General features: G+C 35.9%; 1 protein-coding gene across 5 annotated transcripts; it reads left to right on the top strand.

Annotated features, from left to right (window-relative positions):
- The first annotated feature begins 1,315 nt into the window (after nucleotides 1-1,315).
- Nucleotides 1,316-12,923, top strand: LOC109085379 (ectonucleotide pyrophosphatase/phosphodiesterase family member 2-like). Of its 5 annotated transcripts, none has more exons than XM_042735247.1 (16): nucleotides 1,316-1,463; nucleotides 2,003-2,158; nucleotides 2,622-2,724; nucleotides 4,475-4,630; nucleotides 5,095-5,220; nucleotides 5,572-5,632; nucleotides 6,108-6,205; nucleotides 6,458-6,537; nucleotides 6,794-6,913; nucleotides 9,363-9,418; nucleotides 10,513-10,602; nucleotides 11,000-11,072; nucleotides 11,372-11,480; nucleotides 11,577-11,702; nucleotides 12,235-12,266; nucleotides 12,681-12,923. In XM_042735247.1, exons 2-16 carry the CDS (start codon nucleotides 2,150-2,152, stop codon nucleotides 12,810-12,812), a joined length of 1,371 nt encoding a protein of 456 aa, XP_042591181.1. In that variant the 5' UTR covers nucleotides 1,316-1,463; nucleotides 2,003-2,149; the 3' UTR covers nucleotides 12,813-12,923. The 5 variants fall into 5 exon arrangements, with proteins under 5 accessions (XP_042591181.1, XP_042591178.1, XP_042591182.1 ...); XM_042735244.1 differs by having other exon boundaries at nucleotides 2,003-2,153; nucleotides 12,681-12,922; XM_042735248.1 differs by having other exon boundaries at nucleotides 2,003-2,153; nucleotides 10,537-10,602; nucleotides 12,681-12,919.
- Nucleotides 12,924-17,412: the final 4,489 nt, after the last annotated feature.

Here is a 17,412-nt window from a genome sequence, read left to right on the forward strand (position 1 = left end):
TATTTTATGTTTATCTTTGACTTTGTTCAGCACTGGTCAGCTTTGCTGTGATAAATGTGCTATATAAATAAACTTTACTTACTCTGACTTTTATAGGTAAAGAACCATCTTCAGTGCAGCAAGCCATGTTGTCCATGCCAGGAACACTCATGCCCACACTGAGCAAAGAGAGCACATCTTTTAAACCCGAAGATTACCACCACCACCACCATCATCATCATGAGCTCAAGAAGAAGAAAAAGAAGCACAAACACAAGCATGAGAGTAATGACAAAGATAAAGACAGAGACTCTCATGCCTTCAGTAACAGCCCGGCTAGTGGCTGCTCCATTCGTTCTCCATCTCTGTCTGACAGATAATGGTGTCAGCCAGTGAAAGTAGTCCGAACTAACATTAAAATACACATTGTTTTAAGCATTTCTGATGTTTTTGTTTAGTTTGTTTTACCCATTTATTCAGTGCTCTAAAGATATTAAGACATTGCCATAGCACCCAACATGTAATATGTCAGTGCTTAAATGAAAAGTTTACTCAAAAAATCTTGTGAACATTACTGTTCCTTTGAAAATATATTCATTTGAGCCATAAATCATTTTTACCTGCTTCACCTTTAAGCCTCAACCTATGCTTTTGTTTTGTCTCTATTGTAGGAATTTTATTAAGAAGTTATTTTTCACTGATGTTTTGTTTATGTATATTGTATAAATCCATTAAGCAATTTTGTTTAAGCTTTTTATCAGTGTTTTTGTTGGCACAAAAAAAAAAAAAAAAAATTTTCCTAGGGTATATTCATGAGTTTGAGCTTTAGTTTCCAAACTAGAACTCAATTTAGATTAATAGATAAAAATGTCATTGTTCGCTATTTCTCAGATGAACATGGCTTGAACATTTATATGCTTGTGGTACAGGGCAATCTGTCTTATGAATACAAGAAAACAAATCTAGATGAACAAATGGACCGAGTACCCTGTTATTAAAGGTATAGGCTAGCTAGTTCATCCAAAAATCAACATTCTGTTGTCATTTACTTACTGTATCAAGCTGTTACAAACCTGTATCAATTTCTTTCTTCTGTCAAACACAGAAGAATAATTTTGAAAAAATGTGAATAACCGAACAGTTGCTGGTCCCCACTGATTTCCATGGTATTGAAAAAATACTAGTCTATAGAAGTCAATGGGAGGACCAGTTTGGTTACCCAAAACCTTCAAAATCTCTTCTTTTGTGTTTAATAAAAGAAAGTCGTGCAGGCTTGAGACTGAGTTAAAATTTTCATTTTAGGGCAACTGTTCCTTTAAGAAAAAAACATCCAAAATATAATACTGACCTATTTTCCTAGATAGCCAAAATGTTATTTCCGCTCTTGTGGTTAGGTTTTGCGTATTAGCGGTCTGTAGTCTCCGTACAAAAAACAGTTTCCACTTTTTGGTTCTTTGTGAAGTTTCACAATGATGTCAAAACATGTAAGTAGTATGGATAACCCACATAATTACACTTAATACCTTCACCATCGTCTGTTCTTTTGTTGATCTACTATATACATATAGCCTACACATACACACACACACACGCATATATATATAATAACGTCTCCCGCGTACGCCCATGGATCTAAGTTACTTGATTGTTCGGGGTCCCATACACCATACGATGTAACGTTAGTTTTACTAAAACTTGTATTTTACGTTTCAAATGTTTAAAATCTTTTCTGACCTAACTGCAACACAGCAGACATGTAATTGAAGGTTTAGCCGTCTGTTTTACCAATTCTACCCCGATAAAAACATGTCTGTTTGGATTTGTATTCAGCAACAAGTACTGCTACAGTCTGAGAACCAGTAAGGGAATCTTATTGTTAAACATTCAAAGCCTATTATTATTTTATTTTTATTAAATCAAAGCCTTTTATTATTTTTATTGTGTAAGTAAAATGTCTGCTTTATTTTTTAAGTATTTTGGGGGGTATTAATAAAGGAAATGGTCTCGGTGAATTTCGTTACAGGTTTGCCAAATATGACGTTAGCTCATGTTTCCTGGTGTGAGGGTTTTGAGGGTAAAGTAAACGTGAATATAGTGCCGTAGTTTGAGTACTCACTCAGTGTTGCAGTGAGTCAGGGACCAGACACACATCAACCATGCAGCAGCTGAAATGGGTACGGTAAGATGGTTTTGGTGTTCATGTAACGCTTATGTATTCTCTTTGTAATGAGGTTTATGCAGTCAACTTTTTATTGTATTTACACATGTAATTGATATGCCTTGACATTGATATTCCTATCATTATTATTATTGTTGTTATCATTTGTAGGCTACAATAACTAGCAGAATACTGTTCATAAAAACTTGTATAAGGTGGTTTTATTGGCAGCTGGAAATAGAAATACGTTTTGCAGTTTGAAAACCTTTTCTCTTAGTCGCAGACATATAAAAGCTAAAAGTCTAATAAACATGCTATTGCACTTTCTCTGTCGTCCTATATGTTGATAAATTTGTAAAAATGAACTGACGCGCTTTTAAATTTTTTGCAACCTCTGACTTTTTCAGTCAAAGATTGAATGGGGTGCATTTGCTTTTTCGTATTCTCCGTTATGTGACTTCTCTCACGGTGTGTCTGTATGCAGGTATTCTCCATTATATATCTTCTCTCGCGGTGCTCTGTGTGCCAGGCTTATGTGGTCAGGCGTTCCGGCAAGGCCGAATCATCAGATAAGTCTTTCTCGGGATGTAGGTTTATGCTTCTTTAATACAAGAATGTTTTTATTCAAGAATATGTGTTCTTAATGTATACATTATTGTACAATTATAAATTTAAGCTGTATGCAATTGATTTATAACAAACGTGACTACGGTGGTTGTAGGGCAGAATTTACAACTTCGAACCACTTATTATATGGGTTTATTCATTCTAAATGTGCATTCAGTATGCTAATTAAAAACGTACATTTGAAGAAATAAATAAAATTTGGTTTTCAGTGACATTATAAGGACTCTATCGCTATATGTTTTCATCTAGAAAAATCTGCTTTATTGTACATGCAGTGTGCAACTCTTGTTGTGGTATAATAAGGACGGGAATGTTTTTTGTAGGTTGTTACAACTGCTGCGGCTGTTTCTGTGGGCTGCTATTCATAAGTGGCCTGCCATATTGGATACACAGATCAAGAATGAACGGAGAAGTGGTAGCAAAAAAAGAGGTGTCAGTGTAACGTCCAAAACCATTGGCTCTATTGGGGCATTTACTAAACAGCAAAACTTAATTACAAACTTACTGAGTGCACCTTAAATTGATAGAAATCTGATAGAAATTAATAGAAAATGTAATCGACAGTGATTATATCTTTGTAATATTTTGTAGAGTGAATTGTGATTGGTCTTTTCTTAGTTGCACCACCATTTATAGTGCTGAAAATTAATTAGCATTTTGAACTTTTTAGAATGAAACCTTTCGATTAATCAGTAAAAATAAGTTATTTCATAAAGATTCATTATGACCTCATTTTAATTACAAACTGTTGCATGAATGTCATGAAAAATGTTAAGCATAACTAATCCTAGATTTAACTCTTTTTTTTAAATTCGGTGTATGCACAATTTGTTACAAAGCTTACTGATTAATAGTTAACTAGTTAATGTGCATTCAGAAAATAACAATATTTGTTATATGTGATAAAAAATATTAGAAATTTAGTTTGACAGGTCTTGAAATTTATGAAATGTATATTTATGATGACGTGTTAAATGCATGCATGTCTCCAAGCCATGTGAAATTATAGAGGTTCCACATTAGTTTGATTTGAGTTGGTTTTTCTGTGTTTCTTGGACGACAGCACTGTATATTTGCTCCGTTTATGTACATAAGGCCAATTCAACTGATGCGATTCTAAACATGTCAAGACTGTTTCTGCAGCCTAGTTTATATAATTTAGTCGAGCTTGGACAAAAGAGCATTTGACCTTGCTTGATCCATCATTCAATGATTCATTGTTCATGCTAGAATTTAATTTCATAATATAATTTAAATGTTCCAGTATAAATGCATTCACATTCATTTTTTATTTTTTTATTTTTTGTTAGGTGTTTTTGTTTGTTTGTTTGTTTTGTAATTAAGAGATCATGTCAGTTCACATACTAGATTGGTAGTAGTAATGAGCAAGGAACATTTAATGAAATGTTTCACTTTCTGTTGCTCTCTCAGCTGGTGATTGAAAATTAAAGAAATATTTGGTTTGCTCTACCCTAAGTCAATATTGAGATATGCAGAGAACATTTTAGATCCTTTACCCATGTTTGAAATGTTCCAGACGGGAATGATTGAACTGCATACATGTGTCTTAATCTTTAGGGCAGAGCACATATGAATGTTTGCACAAGCATAGCAAACTTTGTATTTTGGTGGTGTGTTTTTAGATTTAAAACATCTCTTTAATCTATATGTTCTCTTCTCTCTTTCTTAAACTGTATCTGGTCCCCGAAGTTCTCTCTGACCACCCTTTTAACAGCCTGTCAGGTTCCTGCAAAAACAGGTGCTTTGAACTAGTGGAAAGTGAACCCCCAAACTGTCGCTGTGACAACCTGTGTAAAACATACAATACTTGCTGCTCAGACTTCGATGAGCACTGCCTGAAAACAGGTAAGACCTACAGTATCTACATTACATTTTTTTCCTTTCATTTTGGAGATACACAAAGTCTGAGGCTTTACGATGTAAAATGAATTAGAAGTATTTAAGATTTTGCACTGTTAGGTCACTAATGAAATTGTGATATTGATGTCTCATTTAAACAGATGGTCATGTTACATTTGTGTCACAATGCTAATTGGAACATTCTCAATTCAAGCTGATAACATGTATTAGGATTTCCACAAACTTGAGGCGTACCAAATACTAAGAAATTTTCAGTCTTGTTTTCTCAAATTCATGATTCTCAAATTAATAAAGCATTTTTTTTTTGACCCCACTATACTTTTTGTCTTTGTCTAAATGACAGACATCCCTCAAATTGCTTGTGCAAGGCTGCTGTAACAGTTTCCTTTAATGTCGCATTGCTTTGGTTTTGTCTACAATAAACGTTGTTTCATTTTTTGTGCCCTTAGCGGGGGGCTTTGTGTGCAGTAAAGAGCGCTGTGGTGAAACTCGTAATGAACAGCATGCCTGTCACTGCTCAGAAGACTGCATGGCCAAAGGAGACTGCTGTACCAACTACAGGTCTCTCTGCAAAGGTAGGAGGCTTTCAGAGTGTTTCTGCAAACTTGCATTTAATTTTAATGTAATTTGCAGAATGTTTAGCAGAAATAGTTTGTGGTGGAGTACTCTTTTTGATTTAAAAGTGCCAATCATCCATAGCTGTTATTTTTGATCCAAACTGTGCATCACGGATACAGTATTTAAATAATTTCCCATCAAGTTCTTAAGACTTTTTTGACAAACCACTACAATTATAAAAAGGTGGGGTTTGGCATGTTTGTGAGTAACTGTAGAGCAAGAGCACTGTATTGCTTCAACATCAGACGTGTTTGCATGTGTATGAATGTCACTCTGTGCTTTATTGACTGACTTCCTCCCTGTATTAGGTGATGCTCCCTGGTTGCAGGAAGAGTGTGAAGAGATTAAAAACCACGAGTGTCCAGCCGGGTGAGAGACATCACTGAATGGGCTCCCCATCCATCCCACTTTTTATATTCAACACTAAGTCCACAACACTTATATCTTAGGTCACAGCTGTGCTTAACATACTAGAAGATAGGGAATTAACATACTAGAAGATAGGGAATTTTATTTTCTTTTTCTTTTTTTATGCTGTGAAGTGCTGAATGATGGCAAACACTGTGGAGTTAAAAGATGGATAATGGGCTTCTGTGTGACCAAACAACTATCTGGGAGGACTGGGTGGTTTGCATAACAATTAATGTTAATGCATGCACATAAAGTGTGACTTTTTGAACCTAATCATTTGAATGGTGCCTATGGAAGACTTGAAGGCTGTTATAAAAAGAACAGTCAAATTAAAGACTTATCTGTCCACTACAAATATGGTCAAATTTTTAGCAACAAATATTAATTTCATTTTGTTTGTAATTGGTGTACTAATGTTTCTTTCTATGTATAGGTTTGTTCGGCCCCCTGTCATCATGCTGTCTGTTGATGGCTTTCGTGCATCTTACATGAAAAGAGGAAGTATGGTGATCCCCAATATCGAGAAACTCAGTAAGACTTATGTCTTGTCATAAAAATAAAAAAAAACTGGCCAATCACTAGCCAACAGTCTACAGCAGTCCATTTTGCAATTGAGTTTGCCTGTGGTAAACACAGGATATCAGACAAAGTAAAATACAGGCATATTCTTGTTCAGAGAACATGTTTATGTATTCCATGTGTGCTGAATTACCTCATTTATTGTACTAAACTGATGCATTTGACTGATTCTAATAAATACTTAATTTCTCATTTCTCTTGTAGGATCATGTGGAACACATGCACCATACATGAGACCTGTGTACCCCACCAAAACCTACCCAAATTTGTATACAATTACAACAGTATGTATTAAGTTTGCGTACTTTGTGTTACATTTTTGCTTAGAAGTATAAATACCCCTTGCAGAATCTGCCAAATGAGGGGGAAAATGCATTTTATTTTTTGTTACAGTTTTTCTGGTAGGATTGAAATTCTACAAGGGGGATGATCATTTCGGACTTAGGAGCACCACGTTTATATAATAATATTATTTCTGTTGCCTCTTAAACCATTTGCTTTGAACATATTTCTTTTGTTTTGTTTTTTTCTTTGCTTTAGGGGCTTTATCCTGAGTCACATGGAATTGTGGGTAACTCCATGCATGATCCTGGCTTTGATGCCAACTTTAACATTCGTGGGAAAGAAAAGCTCAACCATCGATGGTGGGGAGGACAACCTGTGAGTTGCCCTTCAATACCTTTTTTAAAGGATAGTTCATTCAAAAATGAAATTGTGCCATCATGTACTCACGTTCCATATAGGGTTGCCTCATAATATTTGACTAAACATTAGTCTACTAGGAGAGGCTTGGTCGACTACATTTTCATTAGTTGGTTAGTTGCAGGAAAATAAAAAATAAAACTCTGCAGGATTTGATGAAGTGACGCAGTCAGTAACCGAATGTTTGTTAACACTTCTGGTCTGGCTAATAATTATGTCCAGAAGAAAATCATAAGTGGGGGTAAAGGATGACCTTCAAAAGGTTGCCAGAATTTACAGGTAAATGCTGGTCTATCGTTCATCGACAATGAACATGTTTTATCATTTAAAACATGTGAGTAGTAGCCTAATGTTAGCTATGGCCGCTCATTTTAACATTAGGGTTAACTAAGATAAATGTGCACCATTGTATTAGGCGCTTTTCCAAGTTTGTGTGCAGAGTGCTGTTTTTTTTTTCTGATGTAATCATATCTTTTTCAGGTGTCTCCATGGCTCATTGTATGTGTGCGCTTAAAGGGGTCAGATAACGTTGCTAAAAAGAACATTATTTTGTGTATTTGGTGTAATGCGATGTGTTTATGTAGTTTAAGGTTAAAAAAAAATTTCCACATAATGTACTATATTGTTTCTCCTCTATGCCCCGCCTTTCTGAAACGTGTCTATTTTTACAAAGCTCATCGTTCTGAAAAGTGAGGTGTGCTTTGATTGGCCAGCTATCCAGTGCATTGTGATTGGCCGAATGCCTCAAGCGTGTGATTGAAATGTTACGCCCCTTAACACTGTGATGCCGTGTGTGCCTGACAGGTAGGATAAAATGTCAGGACACCAGCGCGAAGATACAAAACCAATAATACCAATTAAAATAAGGTATTTGTTGCATCCAGTGGGGACATAATTACTGATTATAATGACTTATACTGTCTTTTACACGTTGCATTGTGTATCGCACTGCATAAACATAAAACCATGTATGCATTTGTGATCGGAGAAAGGATAAACAAGCTCTAACAGTTACTCTACACTGCTCAAAAGTAAAAACGTTTGAATCATCAGTGGCAAATCCTTTAATGTTACATATGTAAACGTACTTACAGACTGTGTGTCAGAACGCCAGACTTCTTTATGCACCAAGAGCTGGTAACACTCCAAAGAGAAAGGAAAAATTTAAATTGCATCATATGACCTCTTTAAGTGCTTCATTTATGTTTTAATTTCTTATTATTATGGTATAGTATTTATTTGTAATGTAGAACAATGTTACAAATAACATTCTTTCTCAGCCCTGAAACTCAAACCGTTTTCTCTTTGTACAAGAGTAATTTCTCATTGTAAGAGTAATTAAATTAATATCATAAACGTGTGATTAGTTGACTAATGGCTTAAATGAACGACTACTAGTCGGCTAGGAAAATCTTTTTTCAGGGGCAGCCCTAGTTCTATAAGAACAATAAAAAACAATCTATAAAACTTATTTTGGACCCTTATAATTTCTTTGTGTGACAAACAGGCTGAAATTGTAAGTTTTTTTTTTTTTTTTTTTTTAAATTAAAAAAATAAAACATAAAACAATTTCAAGCAACATACAATATAATTTGTAATATTTAATTATGTATTAGATGTTTTACCAGAGTCTGATTTGGATGGAAAATATCTATATGTATGTGTGTGTGTGTGTGTGTGTGTGTGTGTGTGTGTGTGTGTGTGTGTGTCTCTGACATGTACCTTTTTCCAGGGATAATAGACTTTGTACACATGACAGCCAGTGCTGTCTGCTATTCTTGACATCAAATCTAGCTTTGAATTTGAAATCCAGTGATACTCATGTACATACAGTATGTACATATGTAGACTACTTTAGCCATATTCATGTCACCATTTTAAACTGTGAACCATTGTCTTGGCGAGAGATAAGAGATGATAACTAGTACCTCAGTGGCACAGTATTTCGAAACTGCAAGCAGTGGATCATGTTCATAATGAGTGAGATTTTTAGATCTTGTGCAAGCTACATGAAAACAAAGGGGACATCTCCAACACATCTGTCAGCTATTAACCCAAAAGCTGGAACCAATTTTCAGTTTTCACTGAACTTTGTTTCTTCTGGCGGATTCTATACCCTACTGACTGAGCTGTGACGGTAAATGAGGCCATCATAGATGGAACTTACCCAGTCTCGTCTCTGCAGTTTTGACAAAACACTTGTGAACATTACCCAACACATAGAACAATTGTCTCTCATTTGTGAATTGTAATCCCTACAATTTGTTTAGGTCAGCAATATGATATATGAAGTGAGAGATGGACTGTTTTTCTTAGGTATATGAAAGAAAACCCTTTTTTTTTTTTCCACAGAAGACACAGAACAACACATGTTTTGTTTGATAACTTTTATTCCTTCCATTTCTAGATCTGGATAACAGCAGTGAAACAAGGAATAAAGGCTGGTACATTTTTCTGGCCAGTGTAAGTCAACATGATCCAAAGTCAAATGTAAACAATGTCTTTTTGAAGCTCATATTTAAATTAATTCTGTAACATGGGTAATCAAATAACTTGTCTGTACCGTTTATGTTATGGACATGAGCGGTACCTCAAATTGTGTGGTTTGTTGAGGAGAGGTGTGCCATTTCATGATTTTAGCCTGTTGGATGTTTAAATGTATGAAAAAATCCCATAAACTTATAATGAATGAGAACTTATCATATCTAGGGACTATAATGTCATGGAGACTTGGAGGTGGGCATGTGTGCCAGTAAAACAAACTCTAACAACACCCTAGAAACCACAAAGCAATGACATGTGAAGTTTGCACAGCCAAGCACCACTCAAATTTTCTTAAAAGAACATGAAAATCTAATTATATAGCTGGAAAAAGTACTTCAAGCCTAAATTGCAAGTTAATTGCAAGATTTCATAAAACGGAGGAAATCACGTGAATGTTTTTGTTCAGATGTTCTCTCTGGCAAGTCCTGGACTTGCCTGGGACTGAAACACAAATGGTTCCCTCATCTGCACTTACAGAGGGCCTTCAGACTGCTTCTTTTCCACTTGGACTTAGACAGAGACAGCTTGAACTGTTTTGCTAGTAATTTGTGATAAAAGGTCCTATGTACAAGCAAGGCGCTTGTCAACTGCATACCATATCAGCACAGTGGAAGGGCAAAGTGCCTTTAGAGCTACTTCCTTTGGCCTAAAACCTTGAAGAAATTAAATTTTCCATTATTATCTGAGCCCATAGGTTGAGTAGGCCTGAACTTAGTGCATAAATTTACCTAATGTTGATACAACTGGACAGGAGGTCAGGAAAAGTGGAGGTGGTAGCGGAGAAAGGGTTTCCTGTAGAGATTGATTGAGATAATCTTTCCTGCTCCGTAGTCTCTCAATACCCTATAAACACTCAAAGTCTCTTAACCACATACATACATATGTACTCTGTAGGCCTTAAACTGGTTAGCCTAATTGTACTGCCCTGCTGACAACTTTTTCTGAAAATTTCAGCTATATACACTTTGCTATATATTTCAGCTATATACAAAGTATATATGTGTATGTACCAGTTCTGATGTGTGGTGCATTAACAGTGGCATTCCATTGGAAAGGAGAGTTCTGACCATGTTGCAGTGGCTTCACCTTCCGGATGCGGAGAGGTCTGTATGTACTAAACACCCCCAAAATGCCTTGTGAACATTCATTATTGTTTGAAAAATTAATTAAAAAAAGTTCAGAATGACCGTAAACTCCCTCATTATTTTTTTTTACTCTACAAAATTCAGAGCTCCGTATTTTATAGTGAATGTGACATGAAACTTTGCCTACAGAAGCATATTGCTCCATGTATTTATTTTTTAGGTTCATGGAGTTATCTTAACTGTCATGTTATTAGTTTTTATTTGCTTTAAGGTTATACTTTGCCTTATAGTAACTTTGATCTTACAGCAGTACTGTCACTGTTTGTTTTTTGTAGATTTTCTTTATTTTTTTATTTTTTTTATTTATTTATTTATTTTTTTGGTCAAAAGGTAACAGGTGTCTGTGTGTTTGCAGGCCATATGTTTATGCAATGCATTCTGAACAGTTGGATTCCTATGGCCACAAACTAGGACCCCACAGCACTGAGGTAAGCAGAGTCTACAGGAAACATTCTAATAGTTTAGAAGACCAGCTGACTGGCCTCGTCACACCTGCTTCAGTCACATATATACTCATATAAACATATATGGTCATGCTGCAAATGTAACAGTAATGCAAACAAAATCTCAGCCCAAATACAGACTCACTGCAAAAACTGCTTACATTCACTTTCCAAAGTGTGTGAATTCAAATTTAGTTTCAAGCAAATTTGAAATTTGAAGACTGTTGATGTTGCTGGCATATCTTTGACATTGAGCATTACACAGATGTTGTTTCATTCTACAGATTGACAGCGCACTGAAGGACATTGATAAGGTGATTGGACAGCTAATGAATGGCCTGAAACAGATGAAACTGCACCGCTGTGTCAATATCATCTTGGTTGGAGACCATGGTACCACATTTAGAAATCCTTGTTTGTGGTTTCTATGATGATACAATTTTATTTGTAGATCGATAAAAAATATTTTATATATATTTCCTTCTTCAGGCATGGAGGAAGCTCATTGTGACCGCACAGAGTTCCTGAGCTCTTACATGTCCAACACTGAGGACATCATTCTAATTCCTGGGTCTCTGGGAAGAATCCGAGCCCGAAATCCAAACAACTCTAAATGTTAGTAATTAAAAAGCAGAATGAGAGTTCTGGCCAGTCCTGGCCTAGTTATCTCAGAAACCACAACATTTTGTTAACAGGAAATACAGTATTGTTATGCGTTTTTAAATATATTCTTAGTGTTCAAACAGCCTGGGTTGATCCACATCAAAATAATCTGACAAACTGAGAAAATATTTTTGTCCCTTTTTGTTGTTGTTGTTGTTGTTTATACTAATTTTGTTACATTTTAAGTTTTTGTAAGCCAACATGAAACCAAATTTTCATTTGTGACACATTCGCAGTAGTCCTTAGAAAAACTTAATTTTTCATGAAAATGCAATACCTCATGTGCCTAAAGAACTTTCCCTTTTTGGTTGATGTGTGGGCTGGGTTAATTCAATGTCACATTACAAGAAAAAATGTGTTGAGAGCATGTGACTTGTGAGGAGAGGACATTAGAATAGAGTACAGTGCACTATTTATAGAAATTCATTTGTTTTAAAAGTATCAGGCATCAAAACAATTGAAAATGTATTTTTTTTCTTTCTAGATGATGCAAAAGCAATTGTAGCAAACCTTACGGTGAGTGACTTTCTCTAAAATACTTTATAATAGTATACTTTTGTAAATTTACATTAAACTTTACTTAGCCTCTTTATAAGAAAACAGTTTCTGTTTGTCAAAATTAAAAGACTCCATAATTATTGTGATGACCTACACCTGTGGTTACTCTGCTACTATACACCTCTGTGAAGTTGAGCAGAACATCAAAAGTTGGATAAAACTCTTTGCAAAAAATATTTCCCAAAAACGAAATTAGTTCTGAGGAAAGTCTTACATTATTTATGTGACTTTAGTCTCAAATAGTCTCTAAATATATTTTGGGACCACTGTATATTGATTAATTAAATGGTTTAATTTAAAATGTACTCTGGTAATTTCAGTACAGAATGCAATGTTCTTCTTCACCAAACATGAAACTTGGTTCTCCTACAGTGTAAAAAGCCAGACCAGCACTTCAAACCATACTTGAAGCAGCATCTTCCCAAACGCTTGCATTATGCCAACAACCACAGAATTGAGGAAGTTCACTTGATGGTTGAGAGGAAATGGCACATAGCACGGTAAATTACCTACCACATAATTACATTTCAGTCTTCATGGTTAAAATTGTTAAAATGTCCAAATGTATCACATTTCTTGATTTGTAGAGATGCTTAAACCTACTATGCAAAAATTATTTTCTTAAAGAGTTCTTTTATTTTCTAATAAAAATATCTAAACAACCAAAAAACAAGATAAACATTAGTTAAAACATTAAGTATCATGAAAAAAAACAAAAACAATGAACAACATTTTTTATGGCACTGATTAATCAAGTTTAGTAGATTGTTAATTTGAATAAATAATATTGTTTATTGTTATTTTAATATTAGTTAATGATACATTCACTAATATTAAGTTACAAACTTGAAATGTTAAAAAGGTATTACTGTGGAAATTAAATGAACCTGGATTGATATTGTTCATTGTTAGACAGTTCATGATACCTAATGCATTAACCTTATTGTAAACTGTGACCATTTTGTCTTATTTTAAGTATGAACCACACTAGATGTTATTAAATTTCTGCTTAAGAAAAAATGTGCCTAATTCAAGATATGTTCTCTGAAAATAAGTATTAATATCAGTTTTGTCTGTGATGTAGATTTGTCTTGTTTTAAGTTTGTTCAGATATTTTGCTGTTGGAAAACAATACAAAAATACAAATAAATGAAATGATTATTTTTATAAATAAATAAAATAATTTCCTTTGTCCATATTTTTAGGGCTCAAGCCCAAATTCCTTAGGATTATTTGTTATTATTATTATTATTATTATTATTATTATTAGGGCCCGAGCCAATAGGCGTAGGGCCCTCTTGTTTCTCTAAGGATTATTAGGGCTCAAGCCCAAAGGGCGAAGAGCCCTATTGTTTTCCTTAGGATTATTAGGGTCCGAGCCAATAGGCGCAGGCCCCTTTTGTTCCCCTAAGGATTATTCTTATTAGGGCCTGAACCAATGGGTGCAGGGCCCTCTTGTTCCCTTAAGGATTATTCTTATTAGGGCCCGAGCACCGATGGTATGAAGACCCTCTTGGAATTGCTCCGTTTATTATTATTCTTCCGCTTCTTCTTCTTCTTCTTCTTCTCCGAAATGAATCACATTTTTGAGGGCCTAAACATGCTCCAAAACTCACGCATCAGAACTGGCGAAAATTTACATCTGATATAGGTTTCAGAAGTGAGTGTGGCAAAATGGCTCGATAGCGCCACCTGTTCAATTTCAACGGAGTGCGCCTCGAGCTGTGTTTCACGTACATGCATGAGAATCGGTACACACATGTAACACATCATTACCTACAAAAAAGTATCTTGGTACAAAATCCAAAACCCAACAGGAAGTACGTTATTTTGAAATTCCTGTACGATTTTTGTGTAGTTTTTGCCATTTCCATGCCTCGTACTTTGACGAATTCCTCCTACAGTTTTAATCGGATCATCTTCAAATTTGGTGAGGGCCATCATAAGACCTTTGTGAAGTTAAATTGCGAAGATTTTGAGTTTTCGTCAAGGGGTGTGTCCCTGGCGGCCTGACAAATTTTGATGTTTCGCCATGAAACAGGAAGTTGCTGTAATTCAGGCAAGCAATGTCCGATCTGCCCCAAACTTCACACGTTTCACAAGTATCCTGTCCTGAACACATCAACATGCCTGTATTCAGTTATAGTCTTAGCGCCACCTGCTGGCAACAGGAAGTGTCATGTGTAACACTGTTATTGACTGCTAGCAACATATTAAAAAGTGTCAGCAAGTGCTAAATACAGTGGCAACATGCTAGAAACATACTAAAACATGCAAGTAACATTTAGCTAAATGCTAAAGCATCCTATTAATGCAGTGAAACATGAAGTTACTTTATTCAGGCATACAGTGTCCAATCTGCCCCAAACTGAACAAATTTGATAAGAGTCCTGTCCTGAACACATCAACATGCCTGTATTTGATTATAGTCATAGCGCCACCTGATGGCAACAGGAAGTGGCATGTTTAACACTATTATGGACTCCTTGCAAAATAATAAAAAGCATCAACAAGTGTTAAATAGGCTGGCAAAATTCTAGAAGCATGCTCAAACATGCTAGCAACACTTAGCTCAGTGTTAAAGCATGCTATTAATGCAGTGAAGCAGAAAATTACTGTAACTCGTGCATACAATGTCCAATCTGCCTCAAGCTTCACAAGTTTGATTATAGTCCTGGCCTGAAGATATCTACATTCTCATATTTGGTTATAGTTATAGTGCCACCTACTGACAACGGGAAGTGACATGTTTTTTTTTAATACTTTTATGCACTATTAGCAACACCGAAAAATATGCCATTGTGTGCTAATCATGCTAGAAATATTCTCAAAGATGCAAGCAACACTTACTATGTGCTAAAGGATGCTATTAATACTATGAAATAGGAAGTTGTTGTAACTCTTGCATACAATGCCAAATCTGCCCCAAACTTCACATGTTTTATAAGAGTCCTGGCCCGAACACATTTAAAGGCCAATATTCAATTATAAGTATAGTGCCACCTGCTGGCAACAGGAAATGACTTATTTTTAAATTATTTGTATATTGAATGTTTGTTGTGACATGAACTTCACGTTTGATAAGATTACTGGTCTCAATAGATCTTAAGGCCAATATTTCAGTTATAATCATACAGCCACCTGCCGACAACAGGAAATTACTTGTTTAAACTAACTTAAACATGCAATATCCGGTCTGCCCAAAGTTCATATGTTTGATATGGGTCCTGGCCTGAACTCATCTTTAGGCCAATATTTATTTATAGTCTTTGCGCCACCTGCTGGCAACAGGAAATTACTTCTTTTACACTAACTTAAACATGCAAGGTCTGATCTGCCCGAAACTTTGCATGTTTGGTAAGAGTCCTGGCCTGAAGACATTTACATGCTGATATTCAGTTACTATATTCAGTTATGATACTCATAGCGCCACCTGTTGGCAGCAGGAAATGTGGCACAAATATTTACCTTTTTATAAGCATATGGCCCAACGTTCGCTGTTCTCCTATGGCCACCGGGTGGTGTTGAGCCCGGGTGCGAGGGCCCTTTCATCGCTGCTTGCAGCTTTAATTAGGGCCTGAGCACCGATGGTGTGAGGACCCTATTGTATCTGCTTTGTTTATTCTTCTTTTTCTTCTCCAAAATGAATCGCATTTTTGAGGGCCTAAACATGCTTCTGAAACTTTGCACAAACGTCAGACCTGTCGAAAATTTACGTCTGATATAGGTTTCAGAAGAGGGTGTGGCAAAATGGCTCAACAGCGCCACCTATTCTAAAAAAATCAGCAGCCCTCGAGCTATGTTTCATTTACATGTACGAAAATTGGCACACATATGTAAAGCATCTGTACCTACAAAAAAGACTCTTGGAGCAATATCTGAAACCCAACAGGAAGTCGGTTATTTTTAATTTTATGAGCAAATTTTGCATAATTTTTGTCATTTGCATGCCTTGTATTTTGACAAACTCCTCCTAGAGATTTATTCAGATCAACACCAAATTTGGTATACCTAATCTAAAGGCCTTTGCAATGTTAAATTGTGAAGATCTTGAGTTTTCGTTGAAGGGCGTGTCCATGGCGGCCTGACGAATTTCGATGTTTCGCCATGAAAATGAAGTTGCTATAACTCAGAAATACAATGTCCAATCTGCCCCAAACTTCACATGTTTGATAAGACTCCTGACCTGAACAGATTGACATGCCTATATTCCGTTATAGTCATAGCGCGACCTACTGGCAACAGGAAGTGACATTTTACTCTGTAACAAAGTACTCTGAGAAATTTTATGACATTTTTTTTTCAGTCACTCTATTCTAAAGGCCTGTGCGATGTTAAATTGTGAAGATCTTGAGTTTTCGTTATAGGGCGTGTCCATTGAGCAGTGACAAAGTTCGATGTCTCGCCATGGGAATAGAAGTTGTTGTAACTCAGGCATAAGATGTCCGATCTTCCCCAAACTTCACATGTTCGAAAAGAGTCTTGGCCTGAACACATCTGAAGGTCATTATTCCACTAATAATCATAGCGCCACCTGCTGACAACAGAAAATGGCTTGTTTTACACTAACTTAAACATGCAATGTCCAATCTGCACCAAACTTCAAATATTTGATAAGAGTCATGGCCTGAAGATATCTATAGGCCAATGTTCAGTTATAATCATAGCGCCACCTGTTGGCAATAGGACACAACATGCTTTATACTAACTGAAACATTCCATGTTCAATCTGCACTAAATTTCATATGCTTGATAAAAATGCTGGACTGAAGAAATCTACATGCCAAAATCCAGTTATAGTCATAGCGCCACCAGCTGGCAGCAGGAAGATTGGCACATATAAAATGACTTTGACATATTCCTCTTATATTTACCACATTAAACGCATATTTCTCGCCGTTCGCTGTTTTACAAAAGCCACCCAGTGGTGGTGAGCCCGGGTGCGAGGGCCCGTTCATCGCTGCTTGCAGCTTTAATTAGGGCCTGAGCACCGATGGTGAGAGGACCCTCTTGTATCTGCTTCGTTTATTAGGGCTCAAGCCTGGAGGGCGAGAGCCCTATTGTTTTCCCTAGGATTATTTTTTATTATTAGGGCTCAAGCCTG

Source organism: Cyprinus carpio, chromosome B12, assembly GCF_018340385.1.
Source record: "Cyprinus carpio isolate SPL01 chromosome B12, ASM1834038v1, whole genome shotgun sequence".
Taxonomy (NCBI): domain Eukaryota; kingdom Metazoa; phylum Chordata; class Actinopteri; order Cypriniformes; family Cyprinidae; genus Cyprinus; species Cyprinus carpio.